Source organism: Ovis aries, chromosome 19 (genome assembly GCF_016772045.2).
Source record: "Ovis aries strain OAR_USU_Benz2616 breed Rambouillet chromosome 19, ARS-UI_Ramb_v3.0, whole genome shotgun sequence".
Taxonomy (NCBI): Eukaryota; Metazoa; Chordata; class Mammalia; order Artiodactyla; family Bovidae; genus Ovis; species Ovis aries.
This window is the reverse complement of record NC_056072.1, coordinates 1,866,928-1,893,179: the sequence shown is the minus strand read 5'-3', so window position 1 is coordinate 1,893,179 and position 26,252 is coordinate 1,866,928. Positions and strand designations below refer to the sequence as shown.

Genomic DNA, 26,252 nt, shown 5'->3' with positions numbered 1-26,252 from the left:
ATACATGACCACTGGAAAAACCATAGCCTTGACTAGACGGACCTTTGCTGGCAAAGTAATGTCTCTGCTTTTCAATATGATATCTAGGTTGGTCATAACTTTCCTTCCAAGGAGTAAGCACCTTTTAATTTCATGGCTGCAATCACCATCTACAGTGATTTTGGAGCCCCCCAAAATAAAGTCTGACACTGTTTCCACTGTTTTCCCATCTATTTCCCATGAAGTGATGGGACCGGACGCTATGATCTTCGTTTTCTGAATGTTGAGCTTTAAGCCAACTTTTTCACTCTCCTCTTTCACTTTCATCAAGAGGCTCTTTAGATCTTCTTTACTTTCTGCCATAAGGGTGGTGTCATCTGCATATGTGAGGTTATTGATATTTCTCCTGGTGACCTTGAATCCAGCTTGTGTTTCTTCTAGCCCAGCGTTTCTCATGATGTATTTTGCATATAAGTTAAATAAGCAGGGTGACAATATACAGCCTTGATGTACTCCTTTTTATATTTGGAACCAGTCTGTTGTTCCATGTCCATTTCTAACTGTTGCTTCTTGACCTGCATACAGGTTTCTCAAGAGGCAGGTCAGGTGGTCTGGTATTCCCATCTCTCTCAGAAATGGTACAATAGAAAGAGAAGTTCCAGTAACCAGGGTTTAAAACTAGTTATCTTGCTGAGCACCGAAGAATTGATGTTTTTGAACTGTGGTGTTGGAAAAGACTCTTGAGAGTCCCTTGGACTGCGAGGAGATCCAACCAGTCCATTCTAAAGGAACTCAGTCCTGAATATTCATTGGAAGGACTGATGCTGAAGCTGAAACTTCAATACTTTGGCCACCTGATGTGAAGAAGTGACTCACTGGAAAAGACTCTAATGCTGGGAAAGATTGAAGGCAGGAGGAGAAAGGGAAGACACAGGATGAGATGGTTGGATGGCATCACCAACTCAATGGACATGAGTTTGTTTTTTTTTTTTTTTTTTGGACACGAGTTTGAGTAAGCTCTGGGCATTGGTGATGGACAGGGAAGTCTGGTGTACTGCAGTCCATGGGGTTGCAAAGAATCGGACCGACTGAGCAACTGAACTGAACTGATCTTGCTGAGCCTTGGTCTCCTCATCTGTAACACGGGTGATAACAGAACATATGTTGTGGTGTTGGGTAGATCAGACATGCAGCAAGTCTGCCTTAATTTACAGAGTCTAATTGTTGACTTCTTTACCTCTTTGTTGAATTTGTTACAATATTGCTTCTCTCCCTCTCTCTCTTTTTTAATGTTTTGGTTTTTCCTCCCTGAGGTATGTGAGATCTTAGCTTCCCCATCAGGGATCACACCTGCAACCCTTGCATTGGAAGGCAAAATCTTAACCACTGGACCACCAGGAAGTCCCCTGTAGGCTTCTGTAAAGGGTAGCTCATTTGGTTTATATACAAAGTAAGACGCCCACCTAGAAGTAACACTCTGGGAAACTTGGGAAAAGGGGACTAAGACCCAGACCAGGAAGGAGTCATCCAGTATACTTAACTATTTCTGACAGAGAGCTTTGCTAATATCCATTTTGAGATGGACCGTATAAGCGCTCCAGACCTGCTGTAATATACAATTTCCTTCCTTAGCACTGATTTAGTTCTTTCTGGTCTCTTTAATGAACACTTGAAGACAACCCAGTTGACAGTAATGCCTATGATAAGCGTGATACCCGCCAGGCACGTTTACGGACGGACACTCACTCAATCCTTAAATGACCTGCGTGGGCAGCACCTCACTGTCTGCAGTGAGAGCTGCCCATGCGGAGTGGGAGCGCCCCAGAGGACGGACTCGAGCGTGGGGCCGCCGCGGCGCCGGCCAGGGCCCCCAGCACACGAGGACGCCGGGCCAGAGGTGCGCCTCTTTCACCCGGTCGCCTCCGCGCCCCCGCCCCGCCCCCGCTGGGGTTTCCGGCAGAACTGGGAGCAGTCCTGACCCCCTAGCTCCTCTGGGGTTCCGGTGAGCGTCCTTGGGAAGGGGGCGACCTTCTCCCCTCCCGCCTGGAGGAACGTGATTAGAAGGTGGGCTCCGCGGTGACTCCCACCCCATCTCGGATGAGGAAAGATGAGCTACACGCTTAGCTTCGGTCACTAAGGATTTGACAAAGAGGGGCAGGCCTCTGGAGGAGGTGGCACGGCGCGGAGACGGTCTTCAAGCCCCGAGGGCCTCCGATGGGCGGCGCCGCGCGCCGCCGGCCTCTTCCCGCCGCCCTCCGGCGCCCGGCCGCGGGGCTGGCGCGCGCCCGGAGGCCCGCGGGGCCCGCAGGCCGTGGGCGGAGCCTGCGCGGCGCGTCACGGCCGGGCCCCGCCCCTCGCATCCACGGCGCCCGCCCCCCGCCGGGCCTGCGGCTGGCTCAGTTCTCGCTCCACGTTACCCGCTGCGGCCTCGGGCCCCGCGAGAGGCAGCCCGCCTGCCGCCGCGCACGCGCTCCGGTCTCGCGCGCACGGCTCGCCCCACGCGCGCGCCTCGCGGACGAGCGCAAGTTCGTTTCCCCTCGCGCGCCGGGCTCTCGGCGGCGGGCGGAGCGCACGGGGCCACAGCGGAGCGGCCGCGCAGCGGGCTAGACGGCAGACCATGGAGGCGGACGGGGCCGGCGAGCAGATGAGACCGCTCCTTACCCGGGTAACTGGCAGGATGCTGGCGGCGGGCTCCTCGGCGCGGGCGCGGGACGCGGCGGACGAAGGTGGGGGCGCGGCGAGGCGGCCGCTGTCCCGGGCTCGGCCCCGCCGCCGCCGCGGCCGCCGCGCCCGGCCGCCCCTTTGTGTGGCTGCCTGGGGCGGGGGGCGGGCGGGCGGCGCTGGGGAGGCCGGAGCGGGGCCGGCGGCGCGTCCCGGGGGCCCAGCAGCCCGGCAGGCGCCGCCTCCGCCTCGCGGCGTTCTCCTCTCCTCCCCGGCCTTCTCTCCTCCCGGGGCTCGCTTCCGAGGATCTCGGCGCCGGTCAGACCCTGGGAAACCCACCCTCTCCCCTGGGAGGCGCGCGGTCCCACCTGGCGACGCCGCAGGCCGCGGCCAGGAGCCGGTGACGCTCCCCGTCTGCCCACCGCCCGCAAGCCGTGCGCTTTGTTTCGGGACTCCTCCGGCCGCGTGGACGAGCCGCCCGCCTTTGGCGGCCACGGTTCCTCTCGCCGCCGATCTGCCCGGTGCGCCTCCTGCTCTCCTGGCGAGAGCCCGAGTGCCCTCTTGCCACCGGCCAAGCGTGGAGAGGAAGGTGTTCCTAGCGAGCCCTGCGCGCTACTCCTTCCCAGCAAGAGCGCGTTTACTCTGGAGCTCGGAGTGGTCTCGGGTGAGGGGCAGTTGAGGGTGGGCTTTCAGAAGTTCTGCCTTCTAGTTTGGGATACCCGACGGGCCTAGACTAGAGAAAACGACTTCCTGCTTTCGTGGGGGATGCACAGGTCCCCACGGCTGTGACTCAAAGGGCAGAGAGGTGTTAGAAATTTTCCTACTTCCAGCAAAGGGGGAAAGGTTGCAGTGAAAAATTTTCCAGTCTTTCACAACTAACAGGAAAATTGCTTTTCATGTATTCTTATTCAAGAATTTCACTTATTCCACCTCCCCGTCCTTTTAGAGATTGTAAGGCCCTGGAGAGTAGCCACTCATCATTTCAGCGTGTTCATCTGTGACTTCTCAAAACATGGAGAAAACGTATCCAGTGAAGTTATTTAGCAGTGGTTTTTGGAACATTACTGGTACTGACGGTAATAGAATCCTGAAAACTTGTCCGTCCTAAGGAATCTATTGTAATTCTTTGTGTGGCCTTTGAATAAGCTTGTTTTAGATGTATTGCTTTGCACCTTCTCTTATAGCATGTATCAGATGCACTTGGGTGTTCTTAAATTGATCATTTCCAGACTTTTAGTTCAGAGCGGTAAAGAGCCTCAGCGTTTTCTTAAAGCTGGAGAGAAACTATGATGTGTTCTCAAATATTATCTTCTTAGCTAGCAAAGGAAGCCTGTGATAATGCATTGCCTTACTAAATCCTTCATTCATTGTGATAACACTGGGAACCCATTCTGTAATATCCAACGGAGACAGAAACAGCTCTGCTCAAGTGAGGGAGACAGAGGACAGGGGGATTATCAAACGCTGTTATTAATGACTTGGCAGGGGAGCAGTTTGGAAGTGTATGCCTCCTAAGTCTTGGGAAGAGAAGACTTGGCTGCAGTAGCCATATACACATTGATAATGTAAATCAAAGGTGATAACCTATCACAATCTAAAAATAGAATGAGAGGACAGGAAAGTTGTTGGTTTAAGTTAGCAGAGAACACTGTTGCTTGAAAACTGGGAAGAGAGGAACTGTTTGCGTTGATAGAGTTAACGCTTTCCTCATTGATTTTCCCCTGGTAAATGAAAGTAGAAAAAGTGGAAGCTTCTGTTTGTCAGTTGTAACTTCTCTAATGCCTAACCAACTGCTTAGCATAGTAAAAAAAAAAAAAAGTAGAATAAAATGATTATTCCTAAAATGCCATCTTAAGTATGTAATTATGCAAAAATTTTTGAATGAATTGATAGCAGTTTATGTTACTCTGAAGCTGGAGCCCATCTGTTTCATAACTTAGGCTCCAAGCTTTCTTTTCTTAAAACTCTATAATTTTCATTGAGTATGGTTTGGGAATACAGAGGAAAGTCATTTATCTTAATAGGAAAAAAAAAATGCAATTTTTGTTTTGCTTGTGTGCTTAGTCCTGTCTGACTTTTTCTGCAATTTTTGTTTGCTTTGTTACAAAAACTCATCATCCTGTTAAATCCTGTTACAACAAATAGCACTGTTAGAAGGTTCCCGGGTTTTAGAAAATGTTGTTCTTGTAAACAGTACTTGATTTAACAGAATTCTGTTACTTGTTAGCTAAGTTCATCCATTTTACCGCATTTCGATTAAGTATCTCTTAGGTATAGGCACTGGGGATGCAGTCAGACAAGGTGGGCAGAGCTCTAGTCTCAGTGAGTTTATTTTGGCAAGTGTAGTGGACACAATGATAGTATTTGCATTGGTGCTAATTCCATCAGTGAGTGCCAGTTAGAATACATTCATGAGCCTGTGAGAAATACTTTTAGGAAAGTAGTTGTTAGTAGAAATGAGAGATATTAACAACCTGGTATGCCTTCAGAGATGATTGGTGGTAGAGGTGATTGATAGGTCTGTAAGTGTGCAGTCTCTTTGGGGAGCTCTCTGGATAGCTCTAGGGATAGCATGCCCCTCAGGCACATGATAAGACTTTTTAGTTCCCCTTTGGCCTTGTAGTAAGTAGGTGTCTCTGGGTCGCCATCCATGGAGGTGTGGAAAAGGGAGAAATAGCAAATCTGTCCTCAGTTCAGCTGAAACCAGAGAACACTTGAGTTGGATTGAATTGCTTTGTTTGGTAACTGAGCCTGGTAAGTATACCGGTTTTCTTCTAAGAGAACTTAAGATATGAACATAGTGTTTTGTGACGCTTGACTGCAGTTACTTGCGTAGGTTACAATCTAAAGCCGGAGTAGGGTGGTGGTGAAGGAACCGGTGCGTTGTTTCAGTGGTGTGTGGTGTGCTAAAACCGTGGTACTGATAGTTGTCAACATCCTGTAATGGGTTGTTTTTCTTCCGCTTTCCTTTCCTTCTTACTGTATTTTGTACACATGTGACCTTAAATTGGATAGTATCTGCAGCTCACAAAATGGGACTTTTATATCAAGGAGCGTACAGGTGATTCATAGGGTTAAAATGATAGATTATCAGTGCGGCTTTTGATTTCCATGATAACTTCCTTTTACTGATTACTACTTCTTCTATAGTTACCACTTTTATGCATACACTGTTCTCAGTTTTACAGTGAACATCAGTTTTTATATGCATAAAGATCAGCTACTTACACCCTCTTTTTTAAGCCCTCCTGTGAACATGAAAATTTTTTGATTCCTGTACAAACTGGGTAGCTATACCAACATTATAACTTACAGTGAAGTTTGCCTCTGTTTTTGTTAGCAGTCAGCTTCATGTATTTTGTTGAGTAATACTCATTGAATTTTACAATTTAGGGAGACTTTCAGGATTATTTGTAACTGCACCTGACCCTTGAAGAGCACAGAGATTAGGAGTGCCGACCCTCCATGCAGTCAAAAATCCTCCGTGTCTGCAGTTCCACGTCCACAGATTCAACTGCCTGTAGCTTGTGCAGAACTGTGATATGTATTTCTTGGACAGAAATCCACGTGGATTGTTCAAGGGTCAGCTGTATAATGATAATACACCGTCAAGGGATCTGTGGTGGCGTAGTGTCCTGACAGTATTTGACGGTGCTGCTGCTGACGGTCTGCTGAAGGCAGAGGGCCAGCAGACTGGACTGGTGACAGATTCCTAAGTTCCTGACTCTTTGCTTCCATGGCTGAATGCTTTTCATTGACTATTTAAAACCAGAGTGGCCAAACGGGTTTTCAGTGCTTGCTTTATTTAGGAAGATAATGAGATTTTGATATAGATTTACATTTTTATCTGGAGCTGATATGCTGGTACAGAAAAGTTCTAGTTTGGCTGTTTCAAGCATATTTTTAAGTGTTTTACGTTTTCTTTAGCCATAGTTTGAGTTTTAATAAGCTTATTTAGAGCAATAAATACTGCAGTGAAGGGTGACACACAGTTCTTTCATGACAAAGTAGAAGATGCACTAATGCTTTAAATATCCTTCCTTTCTCTTTGTAGAGCGGTGTACCGACTGGTGTCGTTTGGGTGTCATCCTCCTCACGGGTCAGGCAGTGTAGCCTTCTCCTTCCTGGATTCTAGGACCGCATTGCTCCTTTTTTCAGAGTGCTCGATTTGGAGAGCTGTTGACTTGTTTATCATCTCTCATTAGGATCTTGGGAAGTGGATGTATCTTTGAAAATGGATGCACAATTTGCAAGATGCATATACTCATGCTGAGCATAAGAAGGGAAAAGATGACACTCAAAATAATTTTTTCTCATAATTTCCCATAATCTGTAGTTAACACTTGATGCTTTTGTGTTTGGTACATGTTCTTTTATATACAGAATATTTTCAGCCCAATACTACTCTTTATTCTGTTAAAATACTGACAATACTTACACAGAATTCCTCTCACTTTAGGAATTAATGTTTTCAACAATCACCACCACCACCCCCGCCGCCAAAAAAAGGAATAAAGCAAATGTATGCATAGTGGACTCTCTTCCCTTCGAGTTCCATGGTAGTAGTGGGGCTGTGTCTGTTCAAATGAATCATTTAGAAACAAATTTTTGATAAGAATTTAAATTAGAAGTTCCCATTTTACTATGCTTTTGATAAGAATTTAAATTAGAAGTTCCCATTTTACTATGCTTTGGCCACTGGGTTATTGATCTAGAAAACATGTCTTCTTTATCAAAATTTTAGCACTTTGTAATATTTGCCTTGAGTGGGTGGGGTTCTGGGGGGAGGAAGTGTCAGGGAAGGGAGGGCAGAGGGTATTACAGGGCTGCGTTTGTCTGAATTGCAGCCTTAGCATCAGGCTTGATGAGAGGAGCTTGGGCTGGGCTTCAGCCTTTGCTGGTTCTCTCCTGTCGGTGCCCTTCTGAATCGCCCTCAAACCAACTGTGGTGGCCCTGCCTGTATCACCTTTCAGTGTAATATTAATACCTCTTCTCTCCTAATCATTTCTGCTGCTAGACTGTAATCATGCTTGGGAATTCTTTGCTCTGCATTTAAAAAGCACGGAATTTTCTTTGTTTCTCCTGGGCATTTACAAAGTCATGTTCAGATTTGCTGCAGAATTTTATTTCTAGTAGATGCAACTGTCTAATGTATTGTGTTTTTAAAATCGCAGAAAAGATTACATATTGTATAAGATGAATTAAAGGCCAAATTTCTTAATTCTGTTAACTTATTTTTTTACAATAAGAGACACGTGTAAAAATCAGACCACAACTGCTTGTAATATCAGTATTTGCCACAGTTATTTAATAGAATTTAGTTTTCATGATATCATTAATTGTTAAATATGATCCCTTTGAGTATGCTTTATTCACTTGTACCAAGGAGCATGTCATGGTGAATTTTCTGCTATTTTTTTTATTAGCGTTGTGTGAAAAGTGCCCTGAGTTCTGTCCTAGCATTGGGTATTAATGGTGCCATAGAAATACAGCAGTCTATTTAAAATTGCTTCTAAAATAGATGTGCCCATGGGGACTGTGGAAGTGCCTCTGGGGTCCTTGAATCCACAGAAACTGAAAAAATTTAAGCTTGTGTGTGTTACTTTCTAGAAGAGGGTCAAATAGCTTATATTTAGATTTCAAAGGACTTTATAATTCGAAAAACAGCCAAGGCCTAGTCTAAAAATTAGCTCAGCTTGGTTTTGTGTCTTTCTTGAAAGTTCATAGGTTTATGTTTTGCTTAACTAGATGACTGATTATTAAATTCACCCCAGTATTTGCTAAAGTTTATTTTCCAGAATACTGTGTACCTGTAGAAAGTTTTGCAAAAGAACCATTTTGTAGCCAAATCAAGTTTGGGAAATGTCACAGGCTGTACTTCTGGGAGATTCACAGTGATTAATTAGAGGCTCTGAGAAATCCTTAATGGGGATCATCAGCCTTAATGGGGTGAGAATGCAGCCACGTGACGCAGGAATTGCTGACGGTTCTTAGGGAATGCGCACAGGACGTCACCGGGGCTTCCCTGGGCCCAGGGTCAGGGCGCAGTGCTCCCCCTGCGCGGGCGTAGGCCCCGTCTCTGATGGGGAAACCACGCTGCAGTGTGGGGGGCGGCCCTCAGAGAGCAGGTCGCTAATACGCTGTGTTATTATGGGTCTAAGGAAGCAAATCCTGTGGTGTTTATAATTCACTTTGTTATAGTAACAGGAGAGATTTGAAAAGTGTATCATCTCGGGAGGTACTTTGGAAGCAACATGAAAGGGCCCTGGTTGAATAAATTATGCTCCATCCACACAGTAGGTTACCACAGCTATGAAAAATGAATGAGGAGGAGCTTTTTGTACTGTTGTGGAGGGATCTCGCAAATAAATTGACTTTAAAAAATCAGGGTGTGGGTCAGAAGATGCTATTTCATGCCTTTTCTCTAAGGAGCGTAATAAAAAATGTATATTGTACTCATGGGCTTCCCTGGTGGCTCAGCTGGTAAAGAATCCGCCTGCAGTGCCGGAGACCTGGGTTCGATCCCTGGGTTGGGAAGAACTCCTGGAGAAGGGAAAGGCTATTCACTCCAGTGGTTTGGCCTGGAGAATCCCATGGACTGTATATAGTCCATGGAGTTGCAAAGAGTGACGCGACTGAGCGACTTTCGCTTCATTTATACTTACTAGTATTTGCATAAATACACTGGAAAGATTATCAAAAAACTAGTTTAAGTGACTGCCATTCGGGGGATGAAGGAACAGGACTTGAGGCCAGAGTGGGAGCAAAGCTTCACTGTGTACCTTTCAATGTAGCTTTGATTTTTGAACCATGCAAACATATTCAGGAAAATAGGATGGTTTCTTATATTGTTTTATGTCATGGGTTGACATACCCATCTAGTTATTTCATGAGAAAGAGTTGTATATCTGTCTATATAGTGTAATGCATTATGAACTACTTAATTTTTCATGTTAGAAAGGTACCACTTAACAATAAATGTCTATCAGTAAAATCACACATTACATGCCCAGTTATGATATTGAATGCTCGAATCCCTTGGAATTTTTGAGTTTGTTTGTTACTGATGTCCTAATCCTTTCTCCCTTTCAGCTTCTTTCTATCCAGGGATTTAAATTAGTGAGGAGTCGGTGGAAGGTAGGAAGTGGGGAGAGACTGAGAGTGTTGCTGTTACAAATGAATGTGCCTTACATGTAAGCAAGTAGCTGTATGGTTTTTTAATATATACGCACATGTGAAGTGAAGTGAAGTTGCTCAGTCGTGTCCAACTCTTTGCGACCCCATGGACTGTAGCCCACCAGGCTCCTCTGTCCATGTGATTCTCCAGGCAAGAGTACTGGATGGAGTGGGTTGCCATTCCCTTCTCCAGGGGATCTTCCCAACCCAGGGATTGGGTCTCCCGCATTGTAGTCAGATACATTGTGTGTCTTTAAACTTAGACTTTTCCTTTGTGGTTTTGACACTTCCTTTCGATTGAAGATCATATACGTTGAAATTTGTTTAGTTCTCTTTCTTGAGTTGGAGCTTAGGAGAGTCTAAGCCAGCTAGAGGCTCTACCGTGGAAGCCAGGCGACTTAGTCCCCTGTGACTCCACAGGGAAGAGGAAACATGGGAAGGAAAGTGGGTGAGAATAGAGAAGAAAACAGACCCAGATGGGGTCTGTTGAGCTTCCTGTGGCCCAGTCGCAGGGGGCTGCTCCCGCAGCTGTCCTGAGTTTGCGGTGTGTGCTGGGCGACCAGTGTCTCCTGGGTTGTGCCGTGTGGCCGTGCCCTGGGAGAATGCCTCTGTAACTGTGATTCCTCCTCGTGTTCTGTGTGAAATTTCTAGCCGTGCATTTAAAACCTTAGTTAAACATAAGACCCAAGGAATGATTTCCACTTAGCTAGCTTTCAGAAGGCAGTAATTTGGAAAGGAGAGTACCGCCCCTGACGGTATTTTTATATTTCCATTTGAGTGTACACCTCAGTGATGTTCTGAACTGTAGCACCTCAGATGAAGCAGGGAAACTCCGCTGAAGATTCTGCTCTTTCTCCCTCCAGTTGCAGCACTGGTGGGGGAAGGATGTCCTTTTTGTCACGTTGATGTAAATCACTCATCTGGGACTTCTGGTTTTGTTTTTGCTGTGGCTAAGTTGGTGAAGAACTGGTCACTGACTTTTTAGAGAAAGCCTACTTTGAGCCATGCATTTTTTGGGGCATCTTTAAGTCACTTACTATTCCCATTAAGTCAAGTGGACCTTAGAAAGCATTGGTACCAACAAAGCTAGTGGGGCTGATGGAATTGCAGTTGAGCTATTTGAAATCCTGAAAGATTATGCTGTGAAAGTGCTGCACTCAATATGCCAGCACATTTGGAAAACTCGGCAGTGGCCACAGGACTGGAAAAGGTCAGTTTTCATTCCAATCCCAAAGAAAGGCAATGCCAGAGAATGTTCAAACTACCACACAATTGCACTCATCTCACATGCTAGAAAGTAATGCTCAAAATTCTCCAAGTGAGGCTTCAACAGAACGTGAACCGAGAACTTCCAGATGTTCAAGCTGGATTTAGAAAAGGCAGAGGAACCAGAGATCAAATTGCCAGCATCCATTGGATCATAGGAAAAGCAAGAGAGTTCCAGAAAAACATCTATTTCTGCTTTATTGACTATACCAAAGCCTTTGACTGTGTGGATCACAACAAACTGTGGAAAATTCTGAAAGAGATGGGAATACCAGACCATCTGATCTGTCTCCTGAGAAATCTGTATGCAGGTCAAGAAGCAACAGTTAGAACCGAACATGGAACAACGGACTGATTCCAAATCAGGAAAGCAGTATGTCAAGGCTGTATATTGTCACCCTGCTTATTTAACTCATATGCAGAGTACATCATGAGAAATGCCAGGCTGGATGAAGCACAAGCTGTAATCAAGATTGCCAGGAGAAATATCAATAACCTCAGATATGCAGATAACACCACCCTTATGGCAGACAGTGAAGAGGAACTAAAGAGCCTCTTGATGAAAGTGAAAGAGGAGAGTGAAGAAGCTGACTTAAAACTCAACATTCAAAAACTGAAGATCACGGCATCTGGTCCCATCACTTTATGGCAAATAGATGGGGAAACAGTGGAAACAGTGACAGACTATTTTATTGGGCTCCCAAATCACTGCAGATGGTGACTGTAGCCATGAAATTAAAAGATGCTTGCTCCTTAGAAGAAAAGCTATGACCGATCCAGACAGCATATTAAAAAGCAGAGACATTACTTTGCTGATAAATGTTGTCTAGTCAAAGCTATGGTTTCTGCAGTAGTCATGTATGGTTGTGAGAGTTGGACCATAAAGAAAGCTGAGCACTGAAGAATTGATGCTTTTGAACTGTGGTGTTGGAGAAGACTCTTGAGAGTCCCTTGGATTGCAAGGAGGTCCAACCAGTCAATCCTAAAGGGAATCCTAAAGGGAGTCCTGAATATTCATTGGAAGGACTGATGCTGGCGCTGAAGCTCCAATACTTTGGCCACCTCATGTGAAGTGTTGACTCACCGGAGAAGACCCTGATGCTGGGAAAGATTGAAGGCAGGAGGAGAAAAGGACAACAGAGAGATGAGATGGTTGGATGGCATCACTGTCTTGATGGACATGAGTTTGAGCAAGCTCCAGGAGTTGGTGATGGACAGGGGATCCTGGCATGCTGCAGTCCGTGGGGTCACAAAGAGTCAGATAGGACTGAGTGACTGAACTGAAGTGATTCCTGTTATATATGTGAACTCATAGGCAGAGAGGGTTTCTGTAGAAGACCGTCAATGAATATTTGCTCAATGAATGAATGTTAGGATAATCCCATGAACTCATAGATTTGAAGCTGAATATATTTCTAGTTAATTGTTTAATCAGTAAATTAATAAATTCTGTTTACTTTACTTACAGTGTTACCATTAAGAAAAAGGCTCCTACTTTGCTTTATTCAACTACCAGTAGAAGAGAATAGAGTGTTCGTTTCCTTTGTTCTGTTGAGTGGGAATATTGAATAAATAGTTTGGATTGATCTCAGAGTAAGAGTGCCTACCATTTTTTTAAAACCTGAGCTAGGATTTTTGGCAAGTATGCATTAAGCATCATTAAAATGAAAGTTGTATGACTCTTAGGATATTTTTAGACATTTGAAATACATTTATATTGATTATTGGAAAACAGTGAGTCTCTTCCTTGTATATTATTTCTTTCAATATTTGCTTTATGGAAACAGTGACTTTCAAAGTGTAAGATCATAGCCAATAGCAAGAAAAGGGATCTCACCCAGATACGATATTAGCTGCTTCATTTACTCATATGTGCCGTCCAGCTCTGTGACCCTATGGACCGTAGCCCGCCAGGCTCCTCTGTCCGTGCATTTCCCAGGCAAGAACACTGGAGTGGACTGCTGTGCCCTTCTCCAGGGGATCTTCCTGACCCAGGGATTGAGCCCATAGTCTTCTTATGTCTCCTGCTTTAGCAGGTGGATTCTTCACCACAGCGCCCGCCGGGAAGCCCCAGCTGTTCTATGGCAGTGGTAGGGTCAGTCGCTCAGACGTGTCCGACTCTGTGCGACCCCAGGACTGTGGCCCGCCAGGCTCCTCTGTCCATGGGGTTCTCCCGGCAAGAATACTGGAGTGGGGTGCCATTCTCCAGAGGATTATGCTGACCCAGGGATTGAACCTGGGTCTCCTGCATTGCAGGCAGATTCTTTACTGTCTGAGCTACAGGGCAGATCCCAGCTACTGTATGTATTGGTATGAAATTGCCTATTTGTGTGACTGCTTTAGATTACTGCTCAATAATAGGATTTTCTCTTCATGTGCTTTTATTTTGGTAGTTTTGAGGTTCACGGACCCTCAGTGGACCTTCCTCTTTTCCGGGCTCTGTCTGCTAACTCTGCAGTCCATGGATTACTGTTTATGCAGGTGCTATAACTAACCAGTGAGTTGACTCAGAGTCCTTTATATTCTGTATTTATTTTTGTTTTCCTTTAATTGTTCCCAGATGACCTCATAATATGTTCAGGAGGAACTTCCTTTTCCATTTCTGCACGTGCCATTAGCAGTATCCTCAGGATAAGGTTCTGTTATGAGCCTATTTATATTTGGCCAACTTCAAATAAGGGATTCATTCAGACTAAAGTTGGCCTTCATTTGGTCTTTCATTTTATTTTATTGAGCTGTTTTTATTCAGTAATAGAAAAGTCACTAAATAACCACAAGCCCCAAACCTCTTTTTCAGAACAAGGTAAAATTTGGAAGTGGCTTAACTTTAGTAACAGGTACTGCTTGTGGTTCAGGCACACGTGGGTTACCTGTCCCTGACCTGCCATCAGGTGGCCTTGGGTCAGCTGCCATCTTTGAATCTCATTTTTCTCATCTGTAAAATTGATATTATAATACTTAGAGGGGTTGTTCATGATTAGAGATAAGAGTATACTATATAAAATGGTAAATGTGACCTTGGAAACTTGTTGTGAATAATTATCCTGTGTTTTAAAAAATACCTCATGTAACAATATTGTGAAAGACTTAGTGTACAGATTGATTGAAGACATAGAATGTCTTAGCTCTTCCTAAACCCTGACGTTGAGAGATTCTGTTTAGCTTTGTGGGGAGGGATTATGTGTTAAGAAAAGCTTGGTTTTCCTCCCATATTCACTCGCAGCAGGGCGGACACAGATGTGTGGCCCCAGATGTGTGTGGGCTGTTCCCACACGGCGGCTCTGTGGCGGCCGCTCGGTGTCCTGTTGCTCGCTCGGTCCTGTGCCCCTGGAGGTCTGTCAGATCCCATAATGGAACACAAGGCTCCTCCCCGCCCCAGGGCCCTTTGGGCTTCTGTCACCTGTACGATCATGGCATCCGGTCCCATCACTTCATGGGAAATAGATGGGGAAACAGTGGAAACAGTGTCAGACGTTATTTTTGGGGGCTCCAAAATCACTGCAGATGGTGATTGCAGCCAGGAAATTAAAAGACACTCACTCCTTGGAAGAAAAGTTATGACCAACCTGCTGCTGCTGCTGCTGCTAAGTCGCTTCAGTCGTGTCCGACCCTGTGCGACCCCATAGCTGGCAACCCACCAGGCTCCCCCGTCCCTGGGATTCTCCAGGCAGGAACACTGGAGTGGGTTGCCATTTCCTTCTCCAGTGCATGAAAGTGAAAAGTCAAAGTGAAGTTGCTGAGTCGTGTCTGACCCTTAGTGACCCCATGGACTGCAGCCTGCCAGGCTCCTCCGTCCATGGGATTTTCCAGGCAAGAGTACCAGATAGCATATTAAAAAGCAGAGATATTACTTTGCCAACAAAGGTCCATCTAGTCAAGGCTATGGTTTTCCCAGTGGTCATGTATGGATATGAGAGTTGGACTGTGAAGAAGGCTGAGCACCGAAGAATTGATGCTTTTGAACTGTGGTGTTGGAGAAGACTCTTGAGAGTCCCTTGGACTGCAAGGAGATCCAACCAGTCCATCCTAAAGGAGACCAGTCCTGGGTGTTCATTGGAAAGTGAAGTGAAGTCACTCAGTCGTGTCCGACTCTTTGTGACCCCATGGATTGTAGCCTACCAGGCTCCTCTGTCCATGGGATTTTCCAGGCAATAGTACTGGAGTGGATTGCCATTTCCTTCTCCAGGGGATCTTCCCGACCCAGGGATCGAACCCAGGTCTCCCACATTGTAGACAGACGCTTTACCGTCTGAGCCACCATGGTGGTTCATTGGAAGTACTGATACTACAGCTGAAACTCCAGTACCTTGGCCACCTCATGCGAAGAGTTGACTCATTGGAAAAGACTCTGATGCTGGGAGGGATTGGGGGCAGGAGGCGAAGGGGACGACAGAGGATGATATGGCTGGATGGCATCACTGACTCGATGGACATGAGTCTGAGTGAACTCCAGGAGTTGGTGATGGACAGGAAGGCCTATTGTGCTGTGATTCATGGGGTCGCAAAGAGTCAGACACGACTGAGCAACTGAACTGACTGACTGACTGATCATTAACTAGCTTTATGCTTGTTGGTATTTTTAATCTTATCTTTTTAAAATTATTTTCTGTGTCCTTGAATTTCTTATCTACTGTAGATTTGTTGTAGATAACGAGTGAAACCTCGTAATTTTTAAATGGGATGGGGAGGGTCTTTCTGTTACATCATTCTGGCACAGAGTTTACCACCTGAGATGGATGGTCTTCTGATTCTTGGCTTGTTATAGATGGCAGGGGTTACTGGATAGCTTAATTCTGCCTTGAAGAGATTTTATTGTATTTTCTTGTTACTTAGGATTTCAGACGGAGAAGGCGGTGGCACCCCACTCCAGTACTCTTGCCTGGAAAATCCCATGGATGGAGGAGCCTGGCGGGCTGCAGTCCATGGGCTTGCGAAGAGTCGGACACGACTGAGTGGCTTCATTTTCACTTTTCACTTTCATGCATTGGAGAAGGAAATGGCAGCCCACTCCAGTGTTCTTGTCTGGAGAATCCCAGGGACGGGGGAGCCCGGTGGGCTGCCGGCTGTGGGGTCGCACAGGGTCGGACACGACTGAAGCGACTCAGCAGCAGCAGCAGGATTTCAGAATTTAGTTTGCAGGGGATTACAGTGCAAAAGAAAATTGCATCTGCTTGGCAGAGTATCTATAAGGTGGCTCCTAGTTTGTCTACTGAAGCATGATAAAAAGAAATTTTGCTTTATTAAGGGTTCATAGTTTCTTCTTAAATTGAATTGTCATTTTTTTCTTTAAACTGAAATAACAGGAATGTATTTTAACTAATGTGAATGTTCTGAATTTTGTTTTGCATATACATACGCACATTACGGTCTTCCCTGGTTGCTCACATGGTAAAGAATCCGCCTGCGATGTGGGAGACCTGGGTTCAGTCCGTGGGCTGAGAAGATCCCCTGGAGGAGGGCACGGCCACCCCCCCGGTCTTCTTGCCTGGAGAAGCCCCATGGACAGAGGAGCCTGGTGGCTACGGACACGACTGAGCGGCTTAAGCACAGCACAGCTCGCGCATATACGCGTACATGTATACGCACAGGCTCAATCTTATGTGTGTGTGTATTTATTCAAATCATTGGGTGGTTAAACAACTTAGAGATATTTAGGAATTTTCAGATTAGCTATGTAACATTGAATTTTATTGAGTTTAAACAGCCAAGTTTCCATTCTGTTTTACAAATGTGTGAATTCTCATGGGAGTTTTAAAGTATAACACAGTTTGTTTTAAGGATGTCACTGTGGACTTTTAAGTTAATTGTTCTTTGCTGAGATTGATGTTTCCTTACCTATATTTTCCAAGCTACTTCGGATCTTTTTTAAAGACAGTTTTCATAGAGGTAAAATATAAATACGTGCAAGTAACTTTATTGACTAGAAATCAGAGGTGTGATGAGGAGGATGGGCAGTAAGGTGGGGGAAGGATTTTTAGATTAAATTGCATTACTTCAAATCACAGTCAAAAATTACCAGTTGTGTGTTTTCCATAACTGCATCTACTCAGTTTTCATATGGTAATTTACTTTGCTGTTATTGCTGATGAAATTGATTTAGCAATAAATGGGTTTAAAAAGCTAAGTGCTGAAATATTGAGTGGATTAGCCATGAGGAATTGTTTTATCTGTGTTTTATCCCTGCCGTTATGGCTGTGAACCTCGAATGGGGCAGTTTGAGGTGACAGTCGGGTGGTAGTGAATTTCAGCAGATCACTGGGGGTAGCGTCAGCACCGTATACCTAGATTAGGCCGAGAGAGGCATCTGATAGAGGAGTTCATCATGATCATTGAGAAGATTTTTGTAGAAAGCCAAAATGATAACATTTTCCACAGAGAATTATCTGTTAATCATCATTAGCTGTAATGATGAGCACCAGTGGACTAGCTTTGTTTGGCCTGTGGGTGGGGCCAGTTATTGCTTAAGGGCCTTGAACCACTGTAGTATCACAGCTCTTACCTTAGTTTCTTGTCTGAAGTAAGTAAACGACCTGTGATTTACAGAGTGCAGGTCTGGAGTCTTTAGTGAGAATATTTTACTCACTTCGTGGGTCATGAAGCACAGCTTTAACTTGCTTAAACTCCTCTGTTTCTTGTCACCTTCTTTTCAAAGTAGCCCTGGAGTTAAAACTCTGATGAGTCTGTGCTTGTCCAGCTTTGAAAGATCAGATAGATCTTCCTCGACTTGCGATGGGTCCGTGTTTCAGTGAACCCATCATAAGTTCAAAATATCCTCGGTTGGAAACACATTTAACACAGAGCTTGGCCCTGCCCCCTGAGGTCTGCCCAGGACGCGTCACAGTTAGGCTACAGCTGGGCATAGTCATCTGTCTCAAACCTAATTTGAAAACTGTCTCGTGTAATTTATTGAGTCCCGTGCTGAAGGTGGAAAGTGTAATGCTTGTCTGGGTGCAGAACGGGTTTAAGTGTGTTGAGCAGGATCGGGCGGCTGATGGGGAGCTGTGGCCACGCAGCCTCAGCAGGGAGGCTTCTCTCTTGCTTGGGAAAAGATTGAAACTCAAAAGTGCAAGTATGGTTTCTACCAGACATGTCTTGTTTAGTGCCACGGTAAAATGGGACTGTTCCATTGAACTGTTAGATTGAACCATTCCAAGTGGGGGAGCGTCTGAAATTTAGGGCAGGTGGTCTGTGTATTCATTGCCTTTGAATGGTCTCACTGTTTTCCAAACTGTAGGTTGTGACTTCTTAGTGGTTTGCAAAAACAACCAGTGGATTAACACAGCATTAAAAAAGAAAAGAGGAGTAGAAAATAACAATGCAATAGTAAGGGCGAATACTGTTTTATGGAACTTTTGTTTTTATGTATACAGTATGTAGACATGGAAACAGATACATGTGTATACTGGTGATGAAAAACATATTTCTTCCCAGGGGTTGTTATGAAAAGGTTTTAAAAGAAAATCCACCCCCCCCCCCCCAAAAAAAAAAAAAAAGAAAATCCATTTCTGGGACTTACCTGCTGGTGCAGTGGACGTAGGCACAGTTTCTGGTCTGGAGGATCCCACAGCCGTGGAGCACCGAGGCCCAGGTGCCACTGCTGAGCCCACGCGCAGTGCCTGCCCAACCCAGGGCCCGGAGCCCAGCTCCGCAGCGAGGTGCCCGCGCAGCAGTCACTGCAGCTAGAGGGGGCCGGTGCAGAGCAGTCAAGACCTGCTGCTGCTGCTGCTAAGTCGCTTCAGTCGTGTCCGACCCTGTGCGACCCCGTAGCCGGCTGCCCACCAGGCTCCCCCGTCCCTGGGATTCTCCAGGCAAGAACACTGGAGTGGGTTGCCATTTCCTTCTCTAGTGCATGAAAGTGAAAAGTCAAAGTGAAGTCGCTCAGTCATGTCCGACTCTTAGTGACCCCATGGACTGCAGCCTACCAGGCTCCTCCGTCCATAGGATTTTCCAGGCAAGAGTACTGGAGTGGGGTGCCATTGTCTTCTCTGAGTAAAGACTTAGTGCACCAAAAATTAGTAAATAAATTTAAAAAAATCCGTTTATATAAATTAGCACTGGGTTGCATTCCTTTAGGAATAACATTTACTCTTTTCACATTTAAATTTTTAACATATGCAAGTAAATATTTAGATTAAACACTTATTTGGCTTATTTCAATTAATGCTACATCAGCAGTTTTTATGTTGGAGAATTTAGCCTCATATTTCATTTGTCATAGCCTACTGGTTCTGTATATAATAAATGAAGTGTAATGAGAAGGAAGAACTGCCAGCAGATTTTCCTCTGTTCATTCTCAGACTGTCATCAACTAATCCTTGAGGCTCCTGAGCAAAAATAAATTTATACTGTTGTAATTAGAAAGACTTTGGTTGGTTGGTTTGATTCGGAAGTACCTGAAATACAGCAATATATTTAATGAGAAGATCACTTGGAGAGGACCTATATGGAAGAGGCTATAGAGGTCTTGCCTAAGCTACTGACTCAGGACTCTGTTAATACAGCAGATTAACTGCTCTGAGGTTTTATAAGAGGCGACATGAGAAGCATGGATGCTTAATGACATTGAATTAAAAGCGGCTTGGAAGGAAACTGGATTTGTTTATTGTATTGGATAATCCTTAGAGACAACCATAATGTAAAACTGAGTATATTTGCAGATTAAGTATCTGACAGTGAAAAGCCTAGATAAAATACGTTCCTGTATGATTTAGTTTTTTGTGTTTATTTAATGGAATACAAATTCAATATTCAGTATTACTAATTCTAATATTGTTAATATTCAGTATTGAAATAGAGTAAATATTGAGTATGTCTTGGAATTTGAAGGTAGACAGATTCTTATATTTTAGTTTTCAAAATTTTTACATAGAGTATACATTATTTTTGTAATAAAAATATTTTAAAATATGAAGTTACTCTCTTATAACTCTTTCCCGTGCAAATCAGTCAAATGATTATCTCTAAAAAAAGTTAAATTACTTTTGGGAGGCTGCGTAAGACTCGTCTTGTTCAGAGACTGCCAGTTGGGTCATCACTTTTGGCACCATGGCAATGACTTTCAATTGTTGATCGCATAAATTGTTTTTAATGTGAAGGTGGTTATAGTGAAAGCCATTTTCACATAATTGAAGTTTAGGTTTTTGAAAAGTTTAAGTGTGTTTAGGCATGCCTGTCATCTTATCAGAAGTCCTCCAAAATTATGTAGGCCATTCTAGAAGTGAGTCCCTTTAGAGGTTTTCAAGGCTGATCGATGTTTGAGTTTTTGATGACTGTTAGAGAAGTTGTCAGTGAAGCTATGATAGGAATTTATGCCCGTTTCTAATTTATAGGGTCGTTCATGTGATTTGGTAACCAGTATATTCACATCATTCTTATTTCTTTGAACTTTGAGGCTTTCTAGTTGCTTATCATCCCCACCACCCTTTCCCCCCCTTTCTACTGCTGCGCTTTCTTTCATATTTAGTTAGAATCTGTGGCCCATATATATTTCATTTAAACACCTAAGCTGTTACCTGCTGTTTTTCTTCAGAAACTTTCGAAAGGTATTCATTCACATACTCGCCAGGGCTTTTGAAAATGAAATCATGAAGATGATGGTTGTTCTTGCGTTCTCTTTCTGTGCTGTTAACTGCTGTGTTTGCAGCCCCTGCCCCAGACTTGCCCCACGGTGGACAGTCTTCATCTCATTCTGTAGATGGGTGCCTTCACTGGTGCCTGAGAAGCTTAAGACAGGCTCTCCATAAAGACTGACTTTATGAAAGTTCATTGACTTCACAGGATATGTATTTGTAAAGTATAAAAATTTAAAAATAGCATCTGTATAGAGATATCTAAAAGTGGTAGTCACTTTACCAGTTGATTTTGTGTAATTTTCAGTTTTTATTGTACATTAGGGTGATATCCATATTTCTGTTATTCTGAACAGCTTACTTTTTATGATTTTACGCTTTTTATTTATTGCTGATAGTTGAGCTGAATATGTGTGCGCGTGTTGTGAGCAGTGTTAGAGCGTAACGCTGTCACCGCATGAGGTAGGGTAGCGGCACTCCTGCTGGGCAGATGAGGAAGGTGAGGCCTCTGCACGTTCGCTGCTGATGAATGGAGGAATCGGAGCTCAGACCAGGATGTCTGGCTCTCAAGCTGGTACAGAACATGCCCTTACTATCCACCGTGGTGCTGTGGAAAATGCTCACAGAACAAACAGAGGATGCCTTTTATTTTGCGCTCAGCAGTGTCATTGTCTTAATACGAGCGGGAATGTTTGTAGTGGATATACATAGTGGATATAGCCTCCCTCTTTCTAACTAAAAGCTGATGGTTTTCCGTGTTGATAATGTAGCCAGCTGTTCCCCTCTTCCTGCTGAGTCCCGTGCTGGTGATGTAGTTGCTTGGTATCCTTCTCTTGCTGTCCCCATGGACTGTAGCCTGCCAGGCTCCTCTGTCCGTGGGATTCTCCAGGCAAGACTACTGGAGTGGGTTGCCGTTTCCTTCTCCAGGGGATCTTCCTGACCCGGGGATTGGAGCCGGCTCTCCTGCACTGCAGGTGGGTCCTTCACCAGCTGAGCCACCAGGCCCGGAGGACCGTGGAGAGGCTCCTCTCACTGCCTTGGCGGGTCTGCTCTTTGGAGGTGCGGTGTGGCCCCAGCACCCGCGCCGTCCTCCCTGCTGCCTGGGGGTCTTCTCTCAGCTGCTGTGAGCGTCGGCCCCGACTCAGTCTTCTGTGGGGTCCTCAGGCAGAGGCCTGGTGTGGTCAGGCGGGGCGAGCAGTGTCATCTGCTCATCTGTCAGCAAGACCCTTACTTCCGTTCTGTAATGCGCATCACCTATGGCCTTAACTTCTGGAGTTCGTTTAAGTGAGTTCTTAAATTTAGATACTGAGGTCTAAGCACGAGCTCCCCCCCACCTTTTTTTTTTAAAGCTTTCTTCTCTTACTCCATTAATCCTGTAATTCTTATTCTTTAAACTTGGAGGCTCTTGAGTCACTTACTCCTCACCCCCTGAGTTTTTTAAAGGCCCATTACCTCCACGCCCCCCTGCCACCCCCCCACCCCCCATTTGCATGGCCTGTAGCCAGCCTCTGTCTTATTTGAGGGAGAATACTATCATGTCTGATAGTATTAAATATTTTGATAAGTCCCTAGTTGTCAATCAGTTTAACTGTGTTAGGTTGCTCAAAGCAAGTTGATACCATTCTCTGGTTCCTTAAAGACAGAAAATGCCTCCTGTCTTTCTAATTGCCTGCTGTTCTCTGCATTGGGTACACTGAGCGTTCCCTGCTCTCAGACTGTACCCTCTCTCCCCTCAGTCCTAGGAAGTGCTGCTACTTTCTCTATGGAGAGCATAGACGATGCCAGAAGGGAGCCCTATGCACTGCTATTCCCACTTGGATAACTCAGCTGAGACTTCACATGTTTAGAGCTTAGCAGCGTTCCTGCTCTCCGCATTTCTTACCTCAGCGAAGGGTACCACTCTCTGGTTACATAGATCTGAAAATGCGAGCATTATCTGTGACTCTCCAGTCCCTCTCCATACACCAAGTCCAGCGTCCTAGCCATCTCTACTAAGTCTGTCTCTTTCCGTATTGCCTTTCATCACCATATTCCTATTGTCTGGAATAATGCAGAACCTTCTTAGCTGGCTTCCAGTGTTAAAAAAAAAAATCTGTTACAGAAAAAATCATTCAGCGACACTTGTTAAAGAATGGTAAAGCAGACTTCTTTTTAATGGAGGCTGTCGTGGGGGTGTGAGGACTACTGAAATTTGGCCGAAGGAGAGAGTCTTTGTTACCAGTTCCTTCTGATGAGACAAAACTAAAGGTGATCCTGTGGTAGGATGGTACTAGTAGTGTTTAGCTGAGGACTTGTTTTGTGCCAGGAACTTTTCATCTTGCTTAATTTCTATAACCTCTTAGCTGAAAGCACTGTCATTAGCCACATTCTCCACATGAGGGTATTGAGCAACAGTGAGGTTATAGCTTGCCCATCTAGTGAGTAGAGGAACTGGGATTTGAGTTTAGGCGATCTGGATCTAGAGCCTATACCCATTACTGTTTTGTCTTCAGCTAAAATGAGCTAGTTGACAAATTGTATCATATTTGTATAGGTATAGTTTTCAATAAACTTTATGCTAATACAATTTATAGAGATCGTTTCCTGGTTTAGGTTATTAATTAGAAACTGTTTCTCACTTTAGTATGTGATATTTAGTTACGATTTGATATGTAAATTAATCTACTTAATGAATTTTATGCAGTGTTTAATTAATTAAACATGCTTTGCTTTCTGTGGCCTACCTCATTTCTTCCATCACTATATTTAGGTCACTGTCTGTTTTCCAGACGGAATAACCATTCCTACATCCACTTTCCCTCTTCCAAAACTTTTATGAAGTCTCTCATTTGGTGCGGTTTCTTCTGCGGTCTTGATCCTTCAGTTCATCCTTTTAAAAATCAGATTGCTGTGCACGTTAGTTTTATGGGAAGAAGAGATAATCCAAACCCAAATCTCTGATTTCTTATGTTATCTTGATGACTTCCAAGCTGTTTTCCTTTACTCCTTTGCCTTCTGTAAGCATAGAGTGAGTTACTCCTGTAAGGAAGTTTTGTTTTTACTCCATAAAATGTTTCTCTTATTAAAGAACAAATATGGACAATATTGGGAGAATATGAAACAAAATGCCTGACCATGGGTTTGTTTGAAGGAATTACTAAAAATGATTAACATTGGATTATATTTTATTGAGCGTGAGTACGACTGGTGAATTAATTTTCATTCAGATTTGGGTAATTTGAAAGGTAAACATCATCTTGACTCTTTAAAAAGAACTAATACCAAGGAGTACCCACCAGGCCTCTCCATGAAATTCTCCAGGCAGGAATACTGGAGTGGGTTGGCATTCCCTTCTCCAGTGTGGATCTTCCCAACCCAGGGACTGAACTAGGGTCTCTTGCGTTGCAGGCAGATTCTTTACCCTCTGAGCCACCAGGGAAGCCCCTGACACCAACAAGTAAATGGCAAGAGCCATTTGTTGTAATTGGTAAAGACCTGTCAGTTTACCTGTATAACAAACCTTTGGCAGTGTTTAAATTTTAAAATCTTAGATTACTGCTGTTTTGTAAATGTCGGCTTTTATCCGAGTAAGTAAAAACAAGCAGGAGGAATTTCGTGTGTTCCAGGCAGGGTTCTCTTGGTTGCCTGGTGTCAGAGATATGTCTAAACTTGTGGTCTTTACAAGTTTAAGCCTTAGATGCTTATTCTGAGTTTGTAGAGTTTTTGCTGGGATCCAGGAAGAAGCTGAAGCAGAGCTTCAGAGAGAGGACAGGAAACAGCTGCCTCTTGCCTTTATTTTTCACTCTCTGACACACGGCTTCCTTGTCAAGCACCACTGGAAACCACTTCTTATTTCTGCTTCTGCTTCAACCGCCCTCCTTTTATTTTCCTGTCAAACTGACTGTCTAGTTCGCATCCTTCCATGTAGGGTAGGACTATGAATTTTAATTTAGCAGATTAACCAAAAACTGTGTTGTGGTGAAATACAAACAGGACAGGTTATAATGATTTTTCCAGTGTATTTAGTCAGTATGGATGATCCAGGGTGGAGGTGCACTGCATTAAAAAACCTGAAGATTCATTCTGTAAGCTTTCAAAATTATGCTTATAAAAACATGTCTATCCTGCAGCTGAAAATGTTATATTGAAATTACAGTAGGAATATTTTTAAAAATAAAATTATCCACATGACATGGTTGGCTTGTCTGTAAACTGAGAACAGGTAGCTTTCAGTAAAACTCTAAATTCAAGTTAGAGATGCATTTCTTCCTATAGAGTTCATTGCTAAATGCAATTTTTATAAAAGGATGAGCCTTTGGATTATGTCTGAGTTCATGGTGATTTATGAGGAAGAATCTGGTAATTTTTTTTTTTTTCTTCACAACGTCTTGAAGTGCTGGAAGTGAGTAGTAATTCCTGGTTATTTCTAAAGCAGTGGTTCTCATTGGGGGTGCGTGTTGGGTGTGTTTCCACTTTTTAAAGGGCTTTTGGCAATTCCTGGGTATATCATGTCTGTCACAGTGTGGGGCGTAGGGGTTATGTGTGCTGCTGGTGTGGAGAAGGTAGAGGCCAGATATGCTTCCGACCATCCTGCAACTCACGAGACTGCCCACAGCAGAGAAGTGTCAGCCCCAAACCCTGCAGCCCTGTCCACAGAACCAAGGAGCAGAGAGCAAGAGGTCCCAAGATTCGAAAGAGAAGACGAGATTTTGGAGTGAGAGAAATTACCCTGCACTGGTTTTGAGTGTCTTAGACGCAGTGAGAGAGGAGTTCACTTCCGCTGAAAGCATGAATTTAAATATATCCGAATTTACTATTTTAAGCCATATTTTGACATTGGTAATTGTATATTTAAACCAGTTTTAGTTTTATTTAAAGTCTTACCAATCCGATTATTTTTAAAATTTTTAGGTTAATACTCCTAGCTAATGGTCGCCCAGGATGAGAACTACAGAAATGAATAATAATTAATATTTAGGGACATTCTAAGCTGGTGTTTTTTCCCTGTAAACGTATACTGGACTGTATAGTTTTTGTTCCTAGCATTTAAATGTGGAGTATTATTAACAAAAATAGAGAGACACTTTGTCAGGTACACTTGCCGTTTTCATGTGTCACGATGTATTTGTTTCTGAAAAGGTTTCGATAAAACAATTTTTATACTATGTTAAGTTTTTTCTGTGAATTAGATTCTTCAACTATTTAATTCTCATGAAATTACAGGTATACTTCAAAATATGCTTAAAGATAAAATTCGGAAATGCGGTGTGTATTTGCAGGAATGTTAGACACGTGACTAATCCCACTCCATGTAACACATTGACCATTCGGTGGTGGGTATACATGCCCGCATGAAAGCACAGCTCTACTGAATCCTAATGTAGAAACAGATTATTTATTCAGTGTTTTTTTTTTTTCCTTCTCAGTATTTACATTTTTTTTGGAATGAAGTTAAATGTCCAAGTTTTTTAAAAAAATAGCTGTGTGGGAAGTTTTTTAGACTCTCTGCTTTTCATCGTAAACACGTGGTGAGAGAAATACGCCACATGTCTACTGACGGCCACCAGGGGGCGAGCTAACACCACACTGATGAAGGCTAGTGGTGGGTGGTGAGAACCCGAC

General features: G+C 44.0%; 1 protein-coding gene and 1 long non-coding RNA gene across 20 annotated transcripts in view; one reads left to right on the top strand and one right to left on the bottom strand.

Annotated features, from left to right (window-relative positions):
• LOC114109360 (uncharacterized) overlaps positions 1-3,156 on the bottom strand; it is a 37,573-nt gene extending 34,417 nt beyond the window's left edge. For both annotated transcript variants that reach the window (XR_009597329.1, XR_003586009.3), the window contains exon 1: positions 3,009-3,156. This is a non-coding gene — a long non-coding RNA (uncharacterized LOC114109360). The remainder of the gene's footprint in view (positions 1-3,008) is intronic.
• The window catches only part of SLC4A7 (solute carrier family 4 member 7), a 124,862-nt gene continuing 100,372 nt past the window's right edge, over positions 1,763-26,252 (top strand). For 11 of the 18 annotated variants that reach the window (XR_009597328.1, XM_060402057.1, XM_060402053.1 and 8 more), the window contains exons 1-4: positions 2,378-2,644; positions 3,587-3,716; positions 13,476-13,579; positions 16,477-16,682. Coding sequence is in view for 15 of the 18 variants with exons in the window: in XM_060402057.1 (XP_060258040.1) it covers positions 16,581-16,682 (102 nt within the window). In the remaining 3 variants the exon portion in view is untranslated. Of the gene's footprint in view, positions 2,044-2,377; positions 2,645-3,586; positions 3,717-13,475; positions 13,580-16,476; positions 16,683-26,252 lie in introns of those variants that run through there. The other 7 variants (XM_042235762.1, XM_027957933.2, XM_027957931.2 and 4 more) reach the window with 5 other exon arrangements.